The sequence below is a fragment of the Erithacus rubecula genome (genome assembly GCF_903797595.1).
Source record: "Erithacus rubecula genome assembly, chromosome: 20".
Classification (NCBI taxonomy): domain Eukaryota; kingdom Metazoa; phylum Chordata; class Aves; order Passeriformes; family Muscicapidae; genus Erithacus; species Erithacus rubecula.
In genome coordinates, this window is record NC_136672.1 from 3,280,065 (window position 1) to 3,302,209 (window position 22,145).

Genomic DNA, 22,145 nt, shown 5'->3' on the forward strand with positions numbered 1-22,145 from the left:
TGTTTCTTCTTCTTGCCTGAAGATTGTTGTCAGCCAGACTTGTAAGAGCTTTCATATATTCTTCACCTGGAACTCTTGCTGCTGACTTGTTATACCCAGGAGCTTTTAAAATTTAATGTTAGATTTCTTAGCAATGAATTTTAGGAGACTTTTTAAAATCTTGTATATCCAAGCTGTGTGCTTCAGGAGTGACTTCAAGAGAGACTTTTTGCAAAGTCTCATTTAAAAACCTGCCCTTCAGGTGGTTGAAGTGGTTTCAATGGGTTCTTTTCCTCCTCTTTGTGTTGCAGGTTGCACTCCTAGGAAGTGTGGAAGAGGTGTGACAGATGCTGTAATCACAAGGGAAGAAGCTGAAAGAATTCGTAGGTAATTTTTCTTTTAGCTCTGACTTTTAAAAGCACTGACTTTAATGATATTGTGCCAATCTGAGGTGTAGCATGGGTGAGCAGGATGGGTTAGACTGATTAAAACATGAAATTTTTGTCCTTAAAGCCACTTTTCCATTTTTAATGTAGTGAGGGCAGTTCTTTCACACAGAATTTGCCTGGCTGTGAGGGGTATGAGAACTTCACAGAAAGGAAGGAGAATAAATTAAATTAACTTTTAATGGATTTTCACTTGGCCTCTATTTGGCCTTTAAAAGCAGAACCAAACAATGTAAGCCTTATTGCAGCTGTGTCTGTCTGGTAGTCACCAGCTGCTGCTGACCCTACAGTCCTCTGTGGATGGGCTGGTTTTAGGATATTTTTGGGATTTGTGGATGGGAGCTGCAAGCTCAGAAATGTTCTGCAACACAAATACTTTATTTTCATGACAGGCTGGAAGGTTCAGCTTCAAGTAAATGGGAGCTGCTGTTAAATCAATTGGGTTATACCTGATTCATCAAATACCACTCTGTGAGGAGTTTCATGTTGTAAATAAGGATATTAAAGGACAAAGTAATCAGACTTCAGTTCTCATCTGAGATTATTGTTTTGCCTGCAGAATAGCAGAGAGGGGACTGTCCTTGGGAGGATCTGATGGAGGGGTGAGCAGTGTCCTGTTATTTTCTACATTCTTTTACTGCCAAGGCAAGATTATAAATGCATTTTTTTGGGCTGAGGTGAGGAGATGGAAGTTTTTTTCCTTCCGTTCAGACTTGGAAAAAAATTGATTTGGAAAAGTCTTTCACATTAATACTTCTGCTAGCAGTATAACTCCTGAGTTCTGCAAAAGTTGCCATTTCCTTGTTTTTAATTATTTCTAGCACCTTTCTTGAACTGATTTCATCTTCATCTGGAAACAGTTGCTATAGCAGAAATGCAAAAGTTTGTCTTCTGAAAGTAAATTACAGTGTTTCACAGTATCATGTAAACACTGGTTTTGTGTAGTGACAAAAAAGCCATGTGATGTCTTAGGTAGCCCTTGGAATAATATTCTTTGAAAGAATCCCACTTCTCTTTCACTCATTTATTTTAATTTCTTACCCCCATCTTTGTTCTCAGAATGTTTTTGTGTGTGAACAGGAGCTGTTTATTGAGTATTTGTAAGCACAGCCACTTCTTTAGGCCTCTGCTGAATTAGGGCATATATTAGCAAAAAAAAGTTGTTTCAGTGGAAAAAAAAGAATTTATTGTCCCTGTGATTGCTGAGAAAGATCTGCAAAAAATATAAACTGAGGAATGTAAGCAGGTCTGCCCATCTCAAACAATGTGTTTAAAAGATTTAACATTCTCTGTTCAATTCTTTTAGGATCCCCCAGATTTTTTTTCAGTTCTGTGGTTGCATAATTTGGCACTTTCCCTGGATTTCTCTGCCTGTTGGGACTCCCAGTGTGGCTTCTGGAGCTGTCTGTCTCTAGGTTTGCTCTTCTCTGCTTTTGGGACCTCTGTGGGATTTTTCATTACACTCCTGCAGAAGGGGTTTGGAATGGCAAGGTGGAACAGACAGAGCTTGGATCTGGAGATCCACAGAAAGCTGTTGTCCAGCTGGGAGTCAGGAACTGGGGAAACTGAGGCAGAGAAAGCTGGGAAGAGGTGAGAGGGGGAGGTGGACTTGCTGCCTAGGGCCCAGAGCTGGGCAGGGGTGCTGAGCTGGCTTAGTTGGACAACAAGCCAGAGTGGCAGACAAATATAAATCCATAATCTCTGATATTTTGGAAGCTTCATTTTTTTTTTCTTTGAAGGGCAAGTAAATAGGAGGGAGGGGAAGATGATACTCTCTCAGTGCAATACAATAAATCTATTAAAAATCTGATGTCCATGGAGAGGTCTGGGCTCTCAGCCAAGCCTTCTCTCATCTCATCATCTGTAAATGTGAGGAAGTTCTTGTGTGCTCTTAATTCTTGGGGAAAGGTTCAAGAAGAAAGTGTAATGTTGTATTCAGCACTTAACCAAAGTAATGGATAAAAACTGCAATGTTAGAAACAAGAGCTGAGCAGTGTTTCTGGGAAACACTGTAAGAGTCACAGAATGGTCTGGGCTCCAGCCTGGCCTGGGACACTGCCAGGGCTCCAGGGGCAGCCACAACTGCTCTGGGCACCTGTGCCAGGGCCTCACTGCTCTCACAGGGCACAGTCATATTCAGGAGGAGCCTTTAATTGCACTCTCCTTACCCAGTTTCTTTTATACCTCCTTCTCCTGTTCTTTTTCCTCTTCCTTTGCCCATGTGCCAGCCTATATTCCTGGTGTTATGATACAAGTCTTTTCCTGGCTCTCTCAGATACCATTGGATCCTGCTGGATGTGTGCTGATGGGTTTTAGATAAAACTGTGTGTCTTCCTTTGAGCCTTCCATTTTTTCCAGTCTCTTACCCACAGAGCATAAAGAATATTTCAAGCCTTACTCCATCCAGCTGTGTCTTATGTCCTTCTAAGCTTCCAGCCACTGGGAGTAGGTCTGGCTTGTTTTAAATTTCTTTGGCTTTAGAGTGTTTGGATAATTCTGTCCAATTATGTCTGCTGTAAGACTAATTTTTCCTTTAAAGTACCTCAAAATTACACTGTTTAATTATTTTTCAATTCTTACTTTAGCCACTTTGTTCTCTTTGCTCTTAGAAATAAAACTTCTACAGGTTTCTATTGGGATTCAGACTGCATTTTCATTGCCTGGGGTTTCCTCTTAACCCCCTTGTAAGCAACATGTCTGGGTTTTTTTGCCTCTCATATTGTTACATCTTGAATTGTCAGAAGTAGATTTGTGTCTGTGTGTCTAGATAAAATTTATTAACATAAAGGGCTAAACTTGCAGTTTGTGACTTTGTCAATTCTTTCCTCTTAGATTGCTGCCCTTCCCTGGAGTCCTGGAGCATAGCACCAAAACTTGTTTCACATTCCATCTTTTTATGTTGAGAAAGTCTTGACAAACACCTGAATTATTGAAGCCTCCCAGGGGTCATGCCCAGTTGTCATGCTGAGCTTTCTTATCTTCCTTTGTAACTTTTCCTGAGTTTATATTTATTTATGCAGACACACAAAGAGTGAAGCTAGAGGGGCCATGATAATGCTGATCTAACTTCCAGCAGAATCCAAACAGGAGTATTTTCCCCACCATCAAGCTGCTTTCCATTGTACATCTGTCTCTGTAAAGTCATTTTATACTCTGTTCCTTATTCACAGAATGGGAATTGCATTAGTTGCCTTGATTTTTGCCTCATCTTTTTTCTTCTTCGTATAGATAGTGATATTTACCTTTCAACCTTCTGTTATTTTGTAATTCTTCCCTGCTTGATATTTTTCTGCATGTCACCCCGCTTGTGTGAACACTTCTGTCCTGACTCATTCACTCAGGTGTTGTAGGTGCTGCCATCATAGCAACCTCTGGTGTAAATGAGACAGCTCATTCACTATCACACCTATCTGTATTTATTTCAAAGCCCCAGGAAAGAAATGCCTTGGTGAGCCAGTCAGCTGCAGTCTGTGTCCTGCCTTCCAGCAGAATGGCAAGAGCAGGCACCCAGACCTCCCTTTGCAGGGGAAAATTAAATTGTTTAGTCACTGGGAGAAGCAAACAAACTGACTGATGCAAAACAAGGGGTTCTGCTGTGGGCCCTCCAGCCTAGTGGTTCTGCAGACTTACCCTTTGTTCTGCTTTCAGCCCTCCCAGCCAAAATCTGAAGTCCTCAAAATGCTGCCAGCTCTGCCTTTGCCTGTGCAGGATCCTTGTCCTGTCTCAGACCTCTGCTGCAGAATTCTCTTCCTTCCTGATGAGCCTCCTGGTAGTGCATAGGAAGCACTTACTCAGGGGTGAAAGATGCACTTGGTAGCTGTAATGGTTTTGAAATCAAAACCAGTGAGAGACTCCAAGTCAGAAGTACAATTTAATAGGGGGAAAAAAATACATGCAATAGTACAAAGGAAAAACCACTGCCAGAGTCAGAATACAACCTGACACCCCACAGTTAGTGTGCTGGTAGCAGTCCAAATGAAGTGATCTTGTTGAAGCAGTGATCCTGGTAGCTCTTGTCCTCTGGAAACCAGTGGGTAAGGGCAGCTTTGGTGTTCCAAATCTCAGTTTTTATCTGGGTAGGAAATGTTTGGCTCCTCTCCCTGGCTGGAGCATCTCCCAGTGGGATGATGTAATTTTATCAGTCATGCACTGGGACTCAGTGGCCCATTAACAGGAGATATCTCCTGGAGGGAGGATGGGCTGTGGGAAGGATAAAGAACATTGCACCAGCTGGTTTAACAGATGGCCCATTAGCAGAGGATATCTCCACAGAGATAAGGGTCACTGCCCCACCTGGTTTCAGCAGATGGTGATAGAATACATCCCTTTGGGCCTATCTTTACATTCCAACCTAGGACAGCTGCATCTTCCACCTTCCTCCCAGCTCTGTGTTGATGTGATTGTCTTGGCTGAGCCCCAGGAAGCTGGAGAGGAGCTGGTTGTGTCCAGTCTGTGTCTGGTGTAAATTTGTGCTGGACTCTGTAGCCAAATATTGCATTTAACCTCCCCAGCAGTAACCTGAAGCTCCCCCAGGCTGGCTGAGGTGTTACTTGGGCTGCTCACCCTCATGTCTCATTGGTCAGTGTCATTGGAAAAGGCATTTCTCTGGGATCAGAACTTGTCTGTCTGCTCATGCTTTGAGGAGGGAAGGGTGTTTGAAGGTGGGGTTGTTGTGATTGTGTGTGCAAGGCTGTGACACCACCTTTGGAAGAAGCTCCATTCTCATCCCTCTTCTCAGCTGGAGAGTGGGACCATTCCCCCAGGAGCACTGGGGAGGAGTTGGAAGCTGCCAGCTCCTCTGCAGACCAAGTAGAATTAAGGTTTTCTCATTTTCCTCCTTTGGGTAGCATGGCTGCTCCTTGCTTTCAAAGTGTCACCTAAAACCTTTTAGAGGCTGTGGCTTAGGTTTTTGTTCTGAACCAGAATCCAGTAGATGAAAGTATTTTGCTTCTGAAGCTTGAGTAAAGCCTGATACAAGAGCTGCTTTTGCATGACTGTGAGTTTACTTTTTCCTTAATAGTCCTCTGGAGCTTTTGGAGAACAGTGGGAAGGGCAGATCTGAAAAGCTCATGATGTGTCCACTCCAGTAACTTGTTACTTCATGTATTTTTCAAGGGGTAAATAAGGTTATTTGTGTAGGTTTATTAAAAAAAAAAAAAAAAAAGCTGTTATTGTCTCTTGTAGTAAGAGTTGTTGGTAGGGTTCCCTGATTCAGCTCTGGAGCTCAGAGCAGTTGAGGCTGCAGAGGTTTTTCTAAGGGACAGTGTTATCAGTGTGTTCCTCTGTCACCAGTGTTATTACTGTTTGTAAGAATAATGTGAGTGGTCTGTGGTGCATCAAAACAATGCCAAATTCCAAGATAAGTGCCCAGATATTGTACATCAGAAATGTCATTACTTCAGTGCCAGACAGGCTAATTCACTTTGACATTAACATCAGGTTAATTCACTGTTGCTCTTTGATATTTCCACTGTGAAAGACAAAAAGACTTCTATCAGACAGTTGTATTTTAAAATACTTTTGAACTGATGCAGAAAAAACTTGTATTTTGTGGACAGCAAGGGACATACAAAAATGTACCTTTTCTCATAAAGAGAAACATTTTAGAATCCTGAGAGGTAGCTCTCTCTTCTGGAAAATCTGAATACTAATCTTTGCAGCTTTTTGGGAGCTCAGCAGAAGAGTTTGGCTTGAATTGGATGAAGAAATAGATTGAATTTTCCTCTGTGAAAAAACTTTTCACTATGTGGTTTTCTTTTATAGCAGCTTAGAAACTGAGGAAAAGGAAGTTTGGCCCTAGTAAGCCTTGGGATTCTAATTGTGCTTTTAAACAGACTTTTTAATATCTGTATTAAATATGAGTGAGGAGATTAAGTATACAGGATCTCATGGTGAAGGAGAAATTTTAATAACAAATGCAGGGCAAAATAAATATTAGTGCTGCTACTTGAGCACTTCACAAATACTGGTAAATGACTCATCTTTGTGTGGAAGGGAAATGTCTTCAAGAAGGGATGCTGGAGCACAGTGATTTATCCCCAGCCCATGGGGGAGAACTCTGGCAATTCCCTGTCAGGAATGACTCTCAGAAATAGCAGCCCTATGGATTTTTTTCATAATACCTTAATAATCTCTGCAGGGGTATGAGGGAGGTTTGCAGTTGTAAAATAAATCTTATGTTGTGAACCTAAAGGCTGGAAACTACTTTTATTTGGGAGACTGTGGAAAGTGAGAGGCAACTTGGGACAGTTATTAAAGGTCATAGTTAAATAATGCTAAAACCTTTTGGTGCTCCTTTTTTCTTATTTGTTTCCTTTTCCAGGCATCAATTTTGGACTTGCACTCTGGAGCTCTTTCCCTGGGGAAGCATTTTGTAAATCTGTACAGGTAAAATGGGGCTGTGGTTTCCTGGCTCCTGTCACCCCCTCCCTGCCCTCTGCCAGTGCCTTGAGCCCCCAGGGTCAGTGATGAGAAATTATGGAAGCTGCCTGGATTCACCACAGTTTCCATGTCCAGTTAAAGAGCTTTCCTGGCATGAAAATGGATCTTTTGTTGAACTGAGCATTTTGAAAGCTGCAATTATCTTTATGTTCTTACACCAGTTAATCATAGTATTTTTTCATACTTACAGTTTAGTTTTTCAGCAGTGGAAGAAATCTAATAGCCTGGACCCTTTAAAACATGAAGCCATGTGCTTATTTCATGATGTGGGATCTTTTTTAATGCCTGGGGAAGGCCATTACCAGTTGCAACATTTCACTCCTTTAATCTTTCAACATTTGATCTTTTAGCATTGCTATTGGACATCATGCTCAAAAGCATTTGTAAGATTTTTTGTGTTGTATTCTCACTTTCTGATTGGGTAAAACACAGGTGGGGGTGAGAAGGTGTCTCCTTGTTGCCCAGTCTGATTCAGCAACTTCTCTTTTAGACTGTTGTTTAATTTTTCAGGTACTTTGGGGACAAAATTCATGACATCTTTACAGAAGAGGATTTTGCATTATACAGGTAAGGATTTTTAGTAACTGCTGAATGAACCACAAACCAGAAATTTTAATGGTTTTGAGTTTTTTATAGACTGCAGGCTGGGAGGGGATTGCCCTTTGCATTCATACATTGGATTTTGCAGCTCAAAATAGTAATATCTGAGAATTAAGATGGCTTGAGGAAGAGAAGTCAAAGGAATTTTTGGTGACTGATGCATTTGAGCTGCATCAGCCTCATCAGGACAGTTTTATGGTGTGAGTGTATTTAGGGTGATGGCAGCACCACACATTCCCCCCCTCCTAGCAGAAGAGCTGCTCCTCTGAGCTCTGTGGGGATCTGCTGCAACAGGAGAGCTGGGAAGGAAAATCCTTCCTCATGACTTCCTCTTATCCAGGAGGTTGTGTGAGATTGTGAGCACAATCCTGGGCTATTGTAACATCAGGAACTTGGGGTTTTTTGAGGCAGAGTGCAGCAAAATATTAAAAATGGTAAAGCAGGAAGTGGAAGGACTTCAGATGACTCATGTTGTGGCTGGAGAAGCATCCAGAGGATGAAATAACTCTGTGATGGAGCAGCTCTGGCACTGATGCTCTCAGCTTTCCTGCAGCTCTGCTCATGCACTTAACAAACACAACAAACCTAATGAGTTCCATGTGGTTGGGAAGGTGTGTGGTTAAAGTTTAGGAACAAGCATTCTTTGTTGACTAGACACAATAATTCTTTTGGCTTTTCAGTTGGTTTCTCATAATTCAAAATGTCCCTGATTTTAACTCTTTTTTTTTTTTTTTGGTCTTTTTTTCCTTGCCTGTGTGAAGGAATCTGACCTCCCTCTAGTGGTGGAAAGAATGTTAAGTAGCAAGATGGGTTTATTAGTTTTATTAAAATATAACTAATTAATATAATCCAAAAATATTAATGACTTTAAGCTTATTTCTATTTATCATCTGGTTTTAGTTGTCATTGTCTTTATAGATTAACTTCTTTAAAATAATTTTACTTCTGATCCCAGTATTACAAAATTGAAGGATTCCTTGATTATTACTGAACTTTGCACAAAGAAAATGTATAGTTTCTGTTTCATGTGAACAGAAGCATTCAATTTTTCAATCATTTTATAACTCTGTGCTGTGAGATGAGACAGCTGCTAGGGAATGTCAGTATTCCATTGGGATTTCATGCCAGTACAGGGGATGTTTCAATCTGCTGGATATGAAGCTAACACAAAATATATTATTAAATTCTTCTGTTCCTATTAATGACTGTGCTTTAGCATGGACTGTAGTACTGTATGGCCTTAATGAATGATTTTAAGCTATTTTTTGGAGCATCTGTCTTCATTACTGCCCCTTACCTACCAAGGTCGCTATAAAAATATACTCTTGAGAGAAATAACTGAATGTAATTCATGTCTAAGTATTAGTGATTGCAAGAATGATGAATCTGAGAAGGCATCCTGAGCCAGGGGGCTGATTTCTGAACTGTCTCTGTCAAAATTACATTACTTCAGACTCAATTATGGTTTCTAGACTGATACTTTAACCACCATCTGCCAAGCACATTACAGCAATCCCTCTTGTTCCACATAATAAATGAAATGTTTATTCAGAAGGGAGACCTTTAATCAGGATGCTTGGTGGAAGGGGTGAGTTGAGCAGAAAAGAGCACAATCAAAGATTTATTCCCAAAACCTTGCAGCTGCTGAAGGCAGGGCCCTAGGAGGAGCAGAGGAGGAGCTGTGAGTTTGCTGTCTGCCTGTGTCTGTGTGTGTGTGATTGCTGTGAAAGCTCCTGGCTGCAGGAGGCCTTTGCTTTGTCAGCTCCCTGAGACACTGCTGACAAGTGGGATAATCAGGGACTTGTGTGGGATTGAGCTTTGAGTGCTCCTGTCACTGTGATTGAATCACACTTTGTAGTGGCTCCTGACTGCATTTTTTGGTGTTGGTCTGGCACAGCCTGTCTCACAGAAACTTCTCAGTGGCACTTTCAGCTCTCTCTGCTGCTACATTGAGCTGGCAGCTTTGCAAGCTAGTGAACTTCCTTTCTCTCAAGTTGTGTGTTACTGGGATTTCCAGCTACTTCATTGGCTTGTTAAAATTTTCTTCCTCATCACACTAACTCCAAAACAGCAACTGTCTTTACAGAATCTGGTGGTGATGTGCTCCTTTCAGGGAGTTCTGGTCTGCCTTTCCCTGAGTCTGGCATGAGCACTTTGGTATTTTCTAGTGACTCAGTGCAAATGGACAAGCACTGCTGCTGACAGGTGTGGGGCAGCATTAATCTGCTGCTGATGCTGCTCTGGGCATTTATTGCCCTGCAGAGCTCTGTTATTGCATCTGCTCAGAGCCAGGGTACACCTCAGCAGACTGAATGAGACAAGAGTTGCTGTGCTTTTGGAAGCAAATGCTTGTATTCTCCAGCATGAAGAAGTGTTTTCTTTGTAGCCATAGTCCAGCAGAGCTCTCCCAACAGTTTTGAAGAGCCAGTGGGCCAGGAGCAGTGAGGGAAGGGAGGCTCCTGCTGCTTCTGGTCATACAGGCTCAGGGAACAGTGGGGCTGCCCCAGGTTTGGTATCCTTCATTCTTTTCTCATTGCACCTTCTGAGCTGAGATTTGGCTTCTCTTATCACTCGCTTTACAGTGTTTTTGTCCTTAAGTATTTTGCCAATAGACTGTGTTTGGAACAGCAGGGAATGGAATGAAAAACCTGCAGTCATGGTATTGATAAATGTTGAAATGGCCTGGCCAGCAGAAAACAGACTGTACAGGAGAGCTTTTCTAGGCTAAAAAGTGACCTTATTCTACTTTTCAAACCAGCTGTGTGCTGTATTTGGCATTTTGAGTGTGGCTTTGCATCCTGTTTGGTTTGTAAAACACACATTCTGCCAAAAGCACATCAGTCTGCAAGAGGAGTGAGGCTTTAACAGAGCTTTATAAACACCAGACAGCAAACCTTAATAGAAAGCTTTTAAAAGTGGGAAATGAATCAGGCTGAAAGAAGAGGGAGGACTCCTTGCAGAGCAGGACAACTGCTGGAGATTTAGTTATGTCAAGACTGTGGCCTGACTGCTGGGGAGTGGATTTATGGATTTATTCCTGGCTGGTGCAGGGGCCAGGGAATCAGCTGCTCTGGGGTTTGTGGCTATGAATTCTTGAGCTGGCTTGCTCAAAGCTCTCAATTCACAAAATGAGTAATTGCATTTAATGCTTTCTGGGAGCCTTTCCTTTCTCTCCCTCTCTCTCCCTCTCTTTTCTTTTCAAGGCAAAATGAGGTCTGGGTATGTTGCCCATGGTTCCTCAGCTGAGGAAGCAGCAGTAACTGACTGAAGAATACAGAAGCAGCAGGAGGGAGGTGTCACTGACTGGGCACTGTGTGTGATCTTTGCAGGGATGTGAGGCAGAGGATTCAGCAAAGGATTGCTCAGGTGTTTGGTATCAGCTCTTCTGCCATGTACCTGACCAAGCCAACATTCTTCTCCAGGATGAACAGCACAGGAGCCAAGACAACCCATGATGAGTACTGGCACCCACACGTGGACAAGGTGAGGAGGAGGCTCAGATGGGATGCAAACATCTCCTGTTATTATCATTAGATCACCTTGAAATCATTTTGCATTAAACAGTGCAGCAGACAGGTTTGGAATCTGGTGCTTCAGGGGATGAACCTAATGGGAGATCAGTGAGTTTTAGAAACATTGGTTGTTACATCCCATTCAATTTTATTTTCTCTAATTTAGTTTTGCTAGAATTAGTAAACTGTGAGAATGACTAGTCAGGAATCTCTTTTGTCAGAAACATTGATTAAAATGAATTGCTCTTTTAGCCAGATCTAGCAGGAGCTCTTTCACAGTGGTCAGTTGGTCACTGTTGTTATTGACCTAAGGCTCTTGAAAAAGGCTTAATATTTCTGTTTCAGCTATATGTGAATTGAAGCTTTTTTTTGTGTTTCAGTGGGGATGTGGTACCTGGTACCCTCTTTCAAGAACTTGGTGTTTTGATCCTTTTAACTGCACAGTCTTTATCTTTAAGCTTATAGCTTAATGCTTGGTATTTCTCAGTGGACTTAAATGATTTGGTATTGAGTTTATTTCTGAATTTCACCAAGTTCAAGCATTCTGTGCAGAACAGCAGAATACAAACAATGGAAGAATCAAAGAAAAAAAAAAACACAACACAAAAAGAACCCCAAAACTACCCCACTTCACAATACCCATGTTTCATGCCCTCAGAACTTACAAATTAGTCACTCTGGAGTTATGGATTACCCACTATGGAACCAAAATAATCCCAGCAAAATCCAAGTTAATCCTCAAGGCTCAAGTCTGTAAGTGGGCAGTACACCTTGAATTCTATGACCTGAGACATGAAAAAAATCAATCAGAAATATTCCTTGCCTTAAAGTATTTCCTGGAAAAAGCCAGTCTGAGAGAAGTGTCTTCTGTTGGTCACAATATTGGTGTGAGTTCCTGTGTCCTTTTTCATGTGGGCAGAAGCATCTTAAATTTGGAAGATGTGGTGGTAGTGATGACACAGCTTATGTTTGGAAGCAGAAAAGTCCTGTAGGGTGGAATCTGCCAGGCTTTGGATGTCTCTGGTTTGAAAAGCTGTGATGTAAGCAGTGAAGAGGAATGATACCCCATTCCAGGATGGTTTTGAGGTCCAGATTGTTTTGATTTGTGTTGGTAGGAAATGGCTATAGGGAGCAAATTGTGCTGGTGAGGTTGACAGAAATTCCATCATGTTCTGCTCAATTCTAAGTGACCCTTGGGAAGAAGGAATCTGGTCATTCTGGTTGAATTCATTGGTTCTTTATAGTTTTTCCACAGTTTCAGATAATCAGATTTGTCTGCCACAAGGGTGGGAAAAGCAGTATATTTCAACAGCTGATGCCTATTTTCTCCATTCTTTTATTTCAGCCTCAAAAAAGCCTATTTTAGAATTTCAGATTCTGTTTTATTACTGTAATGAGATTTGTGTCTGCACAAGCCCTGCTTGCCAGTACTCTCTTAATTCTCTGCTTGTGTTTTGCATTGGGAAATAAATAAGGTGGCTGAATAACCTCTCAATTAAGTGTTTCCACCTAAATATCTCCTATAATGTACAAGTTATTTTGTCATTTACATGCAAATAAGGTTACATGAGGAGAATTTGTGGAAGCTGCTTTTCTGTCCTGTCATTCTGAGAATACCTAAATGTGATGGACAGTAGGCTGAATGTTTTCCTGTTTTTATCCTTCTGTTGTTTTGTCCATGTTTTATTTATTTTGCAGGCTGTGTGTTCAGGGAGCAGATACATCAGTTGATTTGCCTTGGCTTTTTCTAACCCATCTCCAGCTTCAAAAAACCCCAAAACAAGCAGGAGGAGTGCTCTCTGAGACTTGGAATGCATAATCTAGACCTTAGCAGTGTCTATACTGAATAACTGGGTTGTCTGATTTATAACAGTGATTGGAGTCAGTGATCTTGGAGATCTTTCACACAACCTAAATAATTCTGAGTCTGTGAAGAGAATTATCCCAGTTGGGGCAGTTACCAAACACCTTGTTCATAATCATAAATAGTCTGAGCAGAGACTAGATAGGATGAAGGTGTGCAGCTTCCCAGGTTGCCTTCAGTGCAGTCAGCCTGGCTTATATTTCACTTCATCCTGCAAACTTTTCCAATTCCAGACTGCAGTTGAAAGCAAGGGAAAAAAAAAACCATTTCTATTGATCTGAGCTAAGAAGTTGTTCCCAGAAAAGAGCAGTAGAGTTCTTATGGCCTCCAAAGCAAGTGTGAATACTGGGAAGTTGAAGAAAGATCAATAAAACTTGCCAGTTTGTTGGATGCTTTTGTGGTGGATCATTATTTATGCTTTCCCCTTGGAATGAACAAGTCACTTTAGGTATTTCTGCATAATTTAACAGTGAAGGTTACTCCTAGAAGACATCATGATTTTTTCCTTGTCTCTTTCCAGAAAAAGGGTAAAATGAAGCATTAGCAAAAGCAGTTAACTACATTTTCTGTTTCAGAGTGATGTTGTTAAAAAGATGTGGCTTCTTGGAACACATGAAAACCCCTCTTGGCTTTTTTCTGATGTTGCTGAGTCTACTGCAATTATATTTCTCAATCTAAATCTCCCTGAAGACTTTTAACAGCATAATGGAGAAGTACAGATTTATTGTGTCTATCTGAGGCTTTGTTTTGTATCCCCTAAAGTTTATTTGGTTTTTAGTTCCATAGGAATGGAAACCCTGAAATCAGCCCAATGACTCATTTAATCTTGTTGAATTTATAAGCATTTAAATCAAATGAAGTGAGCCTTGTTTTAAGATCTGGAGTTTCATCTTGGATGGAATTTGTTTGGAACTGAGGCTTCCAAATGACAAATACCTGATTTATAATGGAGTTGCTGTTGCACAATTCACTCTGTCAGCACTGCAGTCTTACACCATTCTCTGGTGGAGGCAGTGTGGGATTTGTGCAGTGCCTGGGCACAGATCCTGGCACCCTTCACACAATTGTCAGCCTCTGCCATAGATGGCTTCTGGTTTGTTTTCCTTGAATTTCTTCTGTCAGTGCTACTCCAGCATTTCAATGCACATTTGCCCAAAATTGGCTGTTTTTTTTTTTTAATCCTAAACATGTCCATGATCAGTTTGTAGCTCTTGTGTTCCTCCTCCCTGTTCTCCATCCTCCCACCCCCATGTATTCATAGGTAGGAATCATATCCCTTTTCAGCCTTTATTTCCTTGAGCTGACCTTGAAGTCTCCTCACCTGGAATGTGTTCTCCATCTCCCCAACCCTCCCCTGTGCCTGCAGCCCTCTCTGCCTGCTGAGCCTGTCACTGAGAGCAGCTGTGTCTCTTCTAGCAGACTTCACTCTTCTTTTCTTCCCCTGCATTTAATAAAACACATCAAAAGATCCCATTCCTGCCCTGGGACAGCATCATCTCTGAGAATGGAGGAGATTGATTCTCATTTCTGTTCAAAGCCATCATGTCACTCACCTACAGCCCCTTGCAGTTCAGAGATGTGCTCTTTGCTCTTGCATTGTCTGCTAAATAGACACTGCAATAAATAAGATACTGCAAGTAGCTATCAAGGCTGTTCTGGTGCTTATCTACACAGAATTGGGTGAAGGCTTACAGGAAAAGAGAAGTTTGGATTTTTTCTGCATGCTAGACCAATGCTGATTGCACAGTGAATTTTCTTCTGCACTGAAAAGCAGAGGATGCTCTCCTAAATACCCTCAGTAACTGCAGACTTCTTGCATGGTCCTACAGCTGTTTAGTTGCATAGAAATGTGTCCCTCAAAAAACCCACTGCAAAATGGGGCTGGCTAATTCTGGCAAGTAGTTCTATTTATAATAATAGCCTTTGAAGGAGTGTCATATAAATGTCATTATGAACATATTAAATATTATCTGTGTTTAACTTTTTGGATAAGGAGTGTCCAAAAAGATCACACTAACCATATGTCATAGCAGGCTGAGTGGAAGTATCTGCATTTTTTCTCTTGAGTTGTGTATAAGGAGTTGTAGAAATTTCATTTGCAGCTGTGTGGCTTTTCATGACAGCTTTTCTCACATAGTTTGATCTTTTGGTTCAGTTATTAATCTTCTGGTACTGGAAATAATTTCCAGGGTATCAAATACATTTGATATACATGAGGGGACTTTTTGCATTTTAAATAACTGAGTATAATTTAGTGCCTACTTTCCACAGTGTTGCATTTCTCAGGCCTGGCTGCTTCTAAGAGTGAGTAATGAATAAGGACAGGAAGAGAAAAGCCATTTTCCCTTGCACACTTCATTCCCCAAACTAGTCTCCTCCAGAAATCAGGGGTGTTTGGTTAGGCTAAAATGGTTGGTAGTCAGCTCTTACAAGTTTAGAATTGGTAAAGCCACCTTGGAGAGGAGAGAGTGAACTGAGGGAGCAAAGATTGCTGCTCCACTAAACAATTCTAATGCATTAAATGTGCAAGTATGAGTTGAATTAACTTCTCCACTGGTTGGAGACTTCTTTAGATCTGGAAGTTTTTATCACCAAGTCAGTGAAGTGGAAAATAGCTTTGCAAAGCTGATTTGCATGAGAAGGGCTGTAGAATGGCTGGTTTGAGGTGCTGCACCACCACTTGCTCATTAATTCCCATTTATTGCCCTATATTGCTACCAGAGCTTGGGAAAATATGGGGAGAAGGGGATCACTGTAATTATTCTCTCATTTTTTGTGATTCAAACCATGTTGGGCAGTGTATCACCAGATTTGGCTTTTTTCCTTTAAGCCCTTATGGTCAAAATAATAACATGAGTATGAATGGAAATGTCTTCTTATTCCATCTGCTGTTATGTTCTCTCTGGTCCTGCCCTTACAGAAAAATGTGTACAACTGCTCCTGAGCCAAAATTTAACTGGCACTAATAAGTATAACTTGAAACATGAAAATATTTAGAAAACTTCTGAGTTTGGAAGTAGCACCTACCTCTAACAGTCACCAGGTCAGTCAAAACACTGTGGAAATTCTGTGTATTTATACAGTACTGCTGAGCTGCACATTTCACTGTTTGACAGTGTAATGCTGAACTTTTGAGTTGTGATACACAAAGAAATTGGAGAACACAGACATTGATTTCAAGTGGGTTTTTTTTAATTGCTGGTGACATGTAGATATGAAAGGAAGTATTTCCAGAATCAGCTAAATTCAGTGTTAAATATTTAGATGGCTTCACTCTGAGCATTAGTATGTAGAATTTTTTTTCTCCAACTTCAGCGTATGTATTAACCAAAAATAATGCTTTAAATGGAAGGAAAAAAACAGCTTGTTATTAAAAGTGTGGTGTTTGGTCTGTAGGGTGAGAAGAAGCAGAACTTCCAAAGTCCAGTTTGAAGGGCTTTAAACAAAACCTGTATGGAAAAGAGTAGAAGCTCCTCCAACAAATGTGTATTTTCTTGGAAATTCTGATTTACTGTTATCACAAATCTCCTGTGTGGTTGCTGGTGAAAGAATAGAAGTGATGTATCCAGAAACCTTAAACCAAGATTAGATAATGTGTGGAAGTCATTGCTCAGGGGATACTTTTCTGCTTTCCTGGTGAAATTTTATTGTGGAATAGTACAACTCCTGTGGTTTTGATACAGTGGACTTCTGACACTACATTGTTCTTTGCTCTTGGATGATAGAAATCTATAGGGGCACTTCTGTAATTATGGAAACTGTAACAAAAGAAATAATAACCATGACATGCTAGTCTTGTAGTGTGTGTGTAAACACATGAGAGTAGACTAATAAACATGGATAATTTCTGTAAAGTGGTGTTCTGATTTTCAGAGACCCCTGTGTAAACTACATAAAAACTTGAAAATTGAAAAAACCCAGCAGATCCATCTGCTCAATTAGCTGTGTTCTGCAGAGATAAGATAAAGAATTTGGTAATTTTTGGTGATTTTGGCTTTCCCCACAGGTGACTTATGGCTCTTTTGACTACACTTCTCTGCTCTATCTCTCTGACTACTCCAAGGACTTCGGGGGTGGACGGTTCGTGTTCATGGATGCAGATTCCAACAGGACAGTGGAGCCCCGAGCAGGTATGAGCCCAGGCTGGCTGCAGGTTGTGCCATTTATTGACTTGCTAGGCTGGCAGGTGCTGTGGGACTGTGTTCTGTGTCAGCAGGAATAGTGTGGGTGATGTAGCATTCTGTGTTCAGATTGATAGTATCGAAAGTAAAGATTAAAACAGGTTAAAAATTGTAATATCTGGTGTTAAGCCACAGTAAGTGACTTCCTGGAAAGCTGCAGGACTTGTAGGTGGCCAGTCCTGACAGCTTAGCAGGTCACTGTGCAGCAAGAGCAGAGCTAACTGTCACTGCAGCAAATCCAAATTAAAGCAATTTATTTTAGACCTGAAATTCCTTTGCTGCTCAAGATGGGCTTAAATGTCATGGCTGAGGGCTGGGTGTGAAGGTGATTGATTGCCAGGGCTCTGCTGACCTGCTGGAGCATGATGAGCCATGATTACTTGGGTAGAAATCCATCCCTGCTTCCAGGAGGTCTGACAGGGATGAGCCTTCTGATGGCTGTCAGTTATAAATAAATAAAAAACCTTTAAGGCTGGTTTGAGATTTTTCTAATAAGTGGATAATTTGAAACTAGAATTACTCTGGGGCTGCCTAGAGAACAGCTCAGCCTCAACTCATCTGTCTGCCAGGTGAGAGCTGAGCTTCCAGCAATGTTACCTTCCATAATGCAAGATCAGCCACACTGCTGCAGGGAAAAAAAAAAAAAAAAGGCACAAATTTATATTTCTGCTGTGTTCTATCTGTTTTTCTGAGACAGAAAAGATGGAAATTTACTCATTTAAAGAGCCTCAGTAATTGTCTGCTGACAGTTGTTACCCCAAGCAGAACTGACTTCAGACTATTGCTGCCTGCAAATTGGGATGGGTGTTTTTTGGCTTACGGATCACAGTGATTCACTCACCTGCAGTGATGCTGGTTTAGATAACTGAGGTTACCTGCATTTTGGGTTTTACTGTCACAAATTGTATGTTTGATTATTTTGTCTTTTAAGATTGGAAGTAAACCCTAAACTGAAAGCTTCATCTTTTGCAATAGGCTGCTGCCAATATTTGAAAGAAAACACATTAAACTGTTTTGTTTCCAGATGCAATTCTATGATTATCAGATTTTTGCAGCTGTAGAAATCAGAGCTGAATTCTAGGTGTGTGAGGAGAGCTGTGCAGGGGCACTCATCCTGCCTGCAATGTGCAACCTGCCCCTGACTTCATTTCCAAAGTCTGTATCTGTGAAATTGCTTCCATTCAGCCCCAACTATTCATTTTCAGGTTTTCTGCTGCAGGGTCTTTGCTCTTGATGTCATTTTTGGGGAAGAAGGGGAAGCTGATGAAATACAGAATTTTCTTTTTGGCTGTTCTTTTGCCAGGGGATTGCATGGGCTGTGTGTGCCCCAGGACACCCCTTTTGAAACAAAACAATGCACAGCACCTAAGGAATGGCACAAATGTCCTTCATGGACACAGAACAGAATTAATCACACTTTTCCTACACATCTGTGTTACCACAGTTGTCAGGGGTTCAGGATTGTGTCACAACCTCTGGTGCACAATCACCACTGACATCCTGTGAGAAAAGGAGAAAAAGCTCTGGAGCTGAAGCACAATATGAAGGCACTTGCACTTATTTTTCCACTTGCTGATAAAATATTTTGTGAAGGAATGACCCCAGACTGTTTTCTGTTGCTGGTACAAGTTGATGTATTTTTCATGTTCCTGATGTTCCTCTGCAATGTATTTTCATGCTTCTGTCTTTTTGGCTTTTGTTTGTTTGCTTTGTTTTACACTTCTTTCGATCCTTTGTGCTCCTCTTGTCACTCCAGCTCAACTTTTAAAACCACACGTTGATGAGCTTTCATGCTGCTCATCTAGGAGCTCCAGGCTTTTTTAGAGATGACTGTCATAATCACTGGTTCAGTTCTCATGCTTGACAGCTAATTTACTTTTCTGTAATGCTAATGCCACTGCAGTCCTAAAACCTGGTGCTTGTCTCACACTTAGATTGCATTTTTGGGGACCTGATACTGTGTGTCCAAATGAGCAGGTTTCTTCTCCTGTGAGCAGAAATTTGTTCAAGTGTCAGTGGGGAGCAGAAAGGCATTGTTAGTGATGCAGCAGAGCAGAAAAGCAGTAATTGGAAATACAAGAAAAAGCAATTAAACCATTGTGGGATATCCTCTGTTTGAAAGTGCTGCCTGGGCAAGTCCCACTGCTGCTGCAGAGGCACTTGGAGCCCTTTGCTGGTGAGGATCAGTGTCAGCCAGGCAGATGGGGACAGGGAGAACTGTTCTGCTAGGAGTGGAACATAAATTAAAATGCTTTGCACTTCTCTCAGTGTACATCACTTGCAGATTACCTAAGAAGTCTCTAAGTCCTGACTCTCACATAGCTGACTAAACGACTCGAATTTGTAGGATGATCTTTAACATCCCCTAGTTTGGTTGTTAGCAAACATTAGCTTTAAGAAGGAGTTATGATTTATTAACATTGAGGCTCTTGAGATTATTTTTTTGAACAGAAATGAACAAGTCAGCACCAGTTGAGTGTACAGACCTTTGGCTAATTCATAACCAGATGTGGCATGAAGGAACAAATCTTTCTTGTGCTCTGATGGGCTTCAGGAGTGAATGTGACTCTTTTGACTTCAGTCAGGACCTCTCTCTGCCACAAGAAACTCACTGTGCCATGAGAAAAAGAAGTTCTTAGTGCCAAGGGAAATATGACTTTGAAAAGAAAACATTTTTTTTTTTCTGACAAAGAACAGATCTAAAGTAGTATCTGTTCCTTTTAAATATATATGGTAATTCTGTTTCCAGAATTGTCATATTGGGGATTTTTTGCCACCCCTTCCACCAGGGTTGGCTCTGTTGGAGAGACTGTAAGAAACAACATTTTGAATGAGGTTCTTCAAAACTAAGACCTTTCAATATTAACTCTTTTTACTTGTCTGAGACATGTTTTAGTAAACTGCAAGACATACAGGAGGAATAAGAATAAATGACAAACATCAAGGCTTTTCTTTTTTAGTCACAGAATTGGTATAATTTCTGCTGCTGCTAAACTTATGAGTGTATAAGGTTTTGTATTCTAAAATTTCATAATACTGCAGAGTCTTATGTGAATTTGGGGTCTGGAAATATTAGGTCACATACTTCACTTGGTCATAAAGTGTAGATGAAATTGGTATTGGGATGAAATCCCAGTACTGATTCTCTGTTCTCTGTGCATTTCTTGCTTTGAAGGTCACCTTTGCTGCACTTACTTTCAACTTACAGGGGAATTTCTTCTTCATGCAAGTAATTTATTATATAAAGGCAGAAGAAAAGGTTGCAGTCACTTCTGTGTGTTTCTGGAAGAAGCTAATCTGTGGGGAAAAATGAATTCTGTACTTTGGGGAGTGAAATGTGACTCTAATCTCAAACTTAGTGTATTGTCACAGCTGTCAGAAGTGTGTGTTTCTGGAAGTGTAAAATACTTGATTTGAAGGTATAAGAGATTTGGGAGCCTCCCTCCATATTGACAGTCTCATCTGCCTCTGTATTCAATCCACATCATCCAGATTCAGTCTAGATCACGAGAATCTCCTGCCAATCTTAGCTTTAGTTTTGCTCCAATCAGTAAAAAAAACTGGAGCACATCTTGAAGTTAGATCAGTATCAGCTGAAAGCTGAGAATAATTTTTAAAAAATGCACAGAAGTAGCTGTCAGTCTTGGTGAGGAACAAATGGAGCCACCATTAGGACTGCAGTAAGCACCAGCCATGCAAAGGACAGCAATTCTCACTGATTTAAAATACTCATCACCAATTGTGCCAGAACTGGTGGGGTGATTGCAAAGAGAAATGGTAGGAAAAAGAGGATCTGTTGCAGTCATGTCAAAAAACCAGAAAATACTCCTTATTTCTCAGTAGAACTTGGTTTTGGTTTTCTTATCTGTGGAAGAACAACTGTCTTGCAGGCAGGTTTTGCATTCTGGTGGTGTTTGATGCCAGGTTAATGATGGCATTAAATGAAACCCTATTTGAACTGATCCCATAAAGCAATAGGAGTGCAAATCAGAGCTGCCCCTAACCTGGTGCTTCTGTGAGTGACTTCTGATAAACCCAGTGCCTGTTGAGGCAGCTGTTACTGAGGGCAGCAGTGCTCACTGCCTGGGCACTGGGGTGCTGGGGAAGAGTTGTCCTGTGTTGGTGTTGCACAGAGCATTGTGAAGCACTGCCAGCATTCAGAATTGGCCTCTGAGGCTTTTCCCTGCCATGAAAACCTGGTTGGAAATGCCCACACATAACATGTCCTGTTTGTGCCTCTGTGTAATGCATGTGCAGACCAATATTTCATGAATTTGAGTTGATACTGGTCAAGAAAATGTGCAGCAAAACTGAAGGCACAAAGCAGTGGAAAATCAGCTTTAAAGAGTTACTCCAAAAATTCAGATAATGTAACAGATGAAATAAAACAAAATACCAAAGTAGCTGCAGGTGGAGCTGTGTGTGGTTCAGTAGGGAGAGTTCATTTCTTGGTTCCTAAGCTGTGTGTGAATGTCACAGGCCACAGATATTCTGATGAAGCCTCTTTAAGGGCCAATTTTGGAATAACTGAGCAGCAGAGGTTACCTTTGTGCTTCTGCTTCAGTGAGTTACTAAATGTAAGGATGAATTCCTTACAAGAAGTCCAAACCCCTGAACTTGGTTATCCCTGTGATCTGACCACAGCTCTACTGGACAGGTCAGGATAAGTCAGATGGGTGATCCTGAGGTTGTTGAGTGTGGTTGAAGTTGCAGCACTTGGTTCTTAGTGAGCACTTTTGGTAGGAGTCAGATTGTGAGGCTGGGCAGGGCTGGCAGCACTGCCTGGGTGAGGCTCAGCCCTGAAGGCAGAGCTGGAAAGCAGGAGGGGTGATATCCTGTCCTTCTGCTGGCTCTGGGGAGAAGAGATGGAGCCTAAAGGCCTTGGGGACACTCAGGATTGATTTGGAGAGAGCAAATAAGCATTTTTCACTTCTGAATACTCCCCAGGGTTGTCACACCTCCAGCCAGAGTGGAAACTGCTGTGATTTTGGACAACCAACTGTGCTGGTAGGAGAGAGGCAGACAAGGATTGTAAAAACCCAACAGTTGATATCTGAAAATGTTAATGTACTTTTAGCAGAAAATAAGTTCATTCATTTTCTTTAAAAACTGTAATCTGGAA

The 22,145-nt window shown here is 41.2% G+C and overlaps 1 protein-coding gene across 1 annotated transcript in view; it reads left to right on the forward strand.

Moving 5' to 3' along the window:
- OGFOD3 (2-oxoglutarate and iron dependent oxygenase domain containing 3) overlaps positions 1–22,145 on the forward strand; it is a 32,605-nt gene that overhangs the window by 4,904 nt on the left and 5,556 nt on the right. The window contains exons 3-8 of the mRNA XM_079323530.1: positions 291–366; positions 985–1,027; positions 6,748–6,812; positions 7,377–7,433; positions 10,796–10,949; positions 16,849–16,972. Coding sequence (XP_079179656.1) covers positions 291–366; positions 985–1,027; positions 6,748–6,812; positions 7,377–7,433; positions 10,796–10,949; positions 16,849–16,972 — 519 coding nt within the window. The remainder of the gene's footprint in view (positions 1–290; positions 367–984; positions 1,028–6,747; positions 6,813–7,376; positions 7,434–10,795; positions 10,950–16,848; positions 16,973–22,145) is intronic.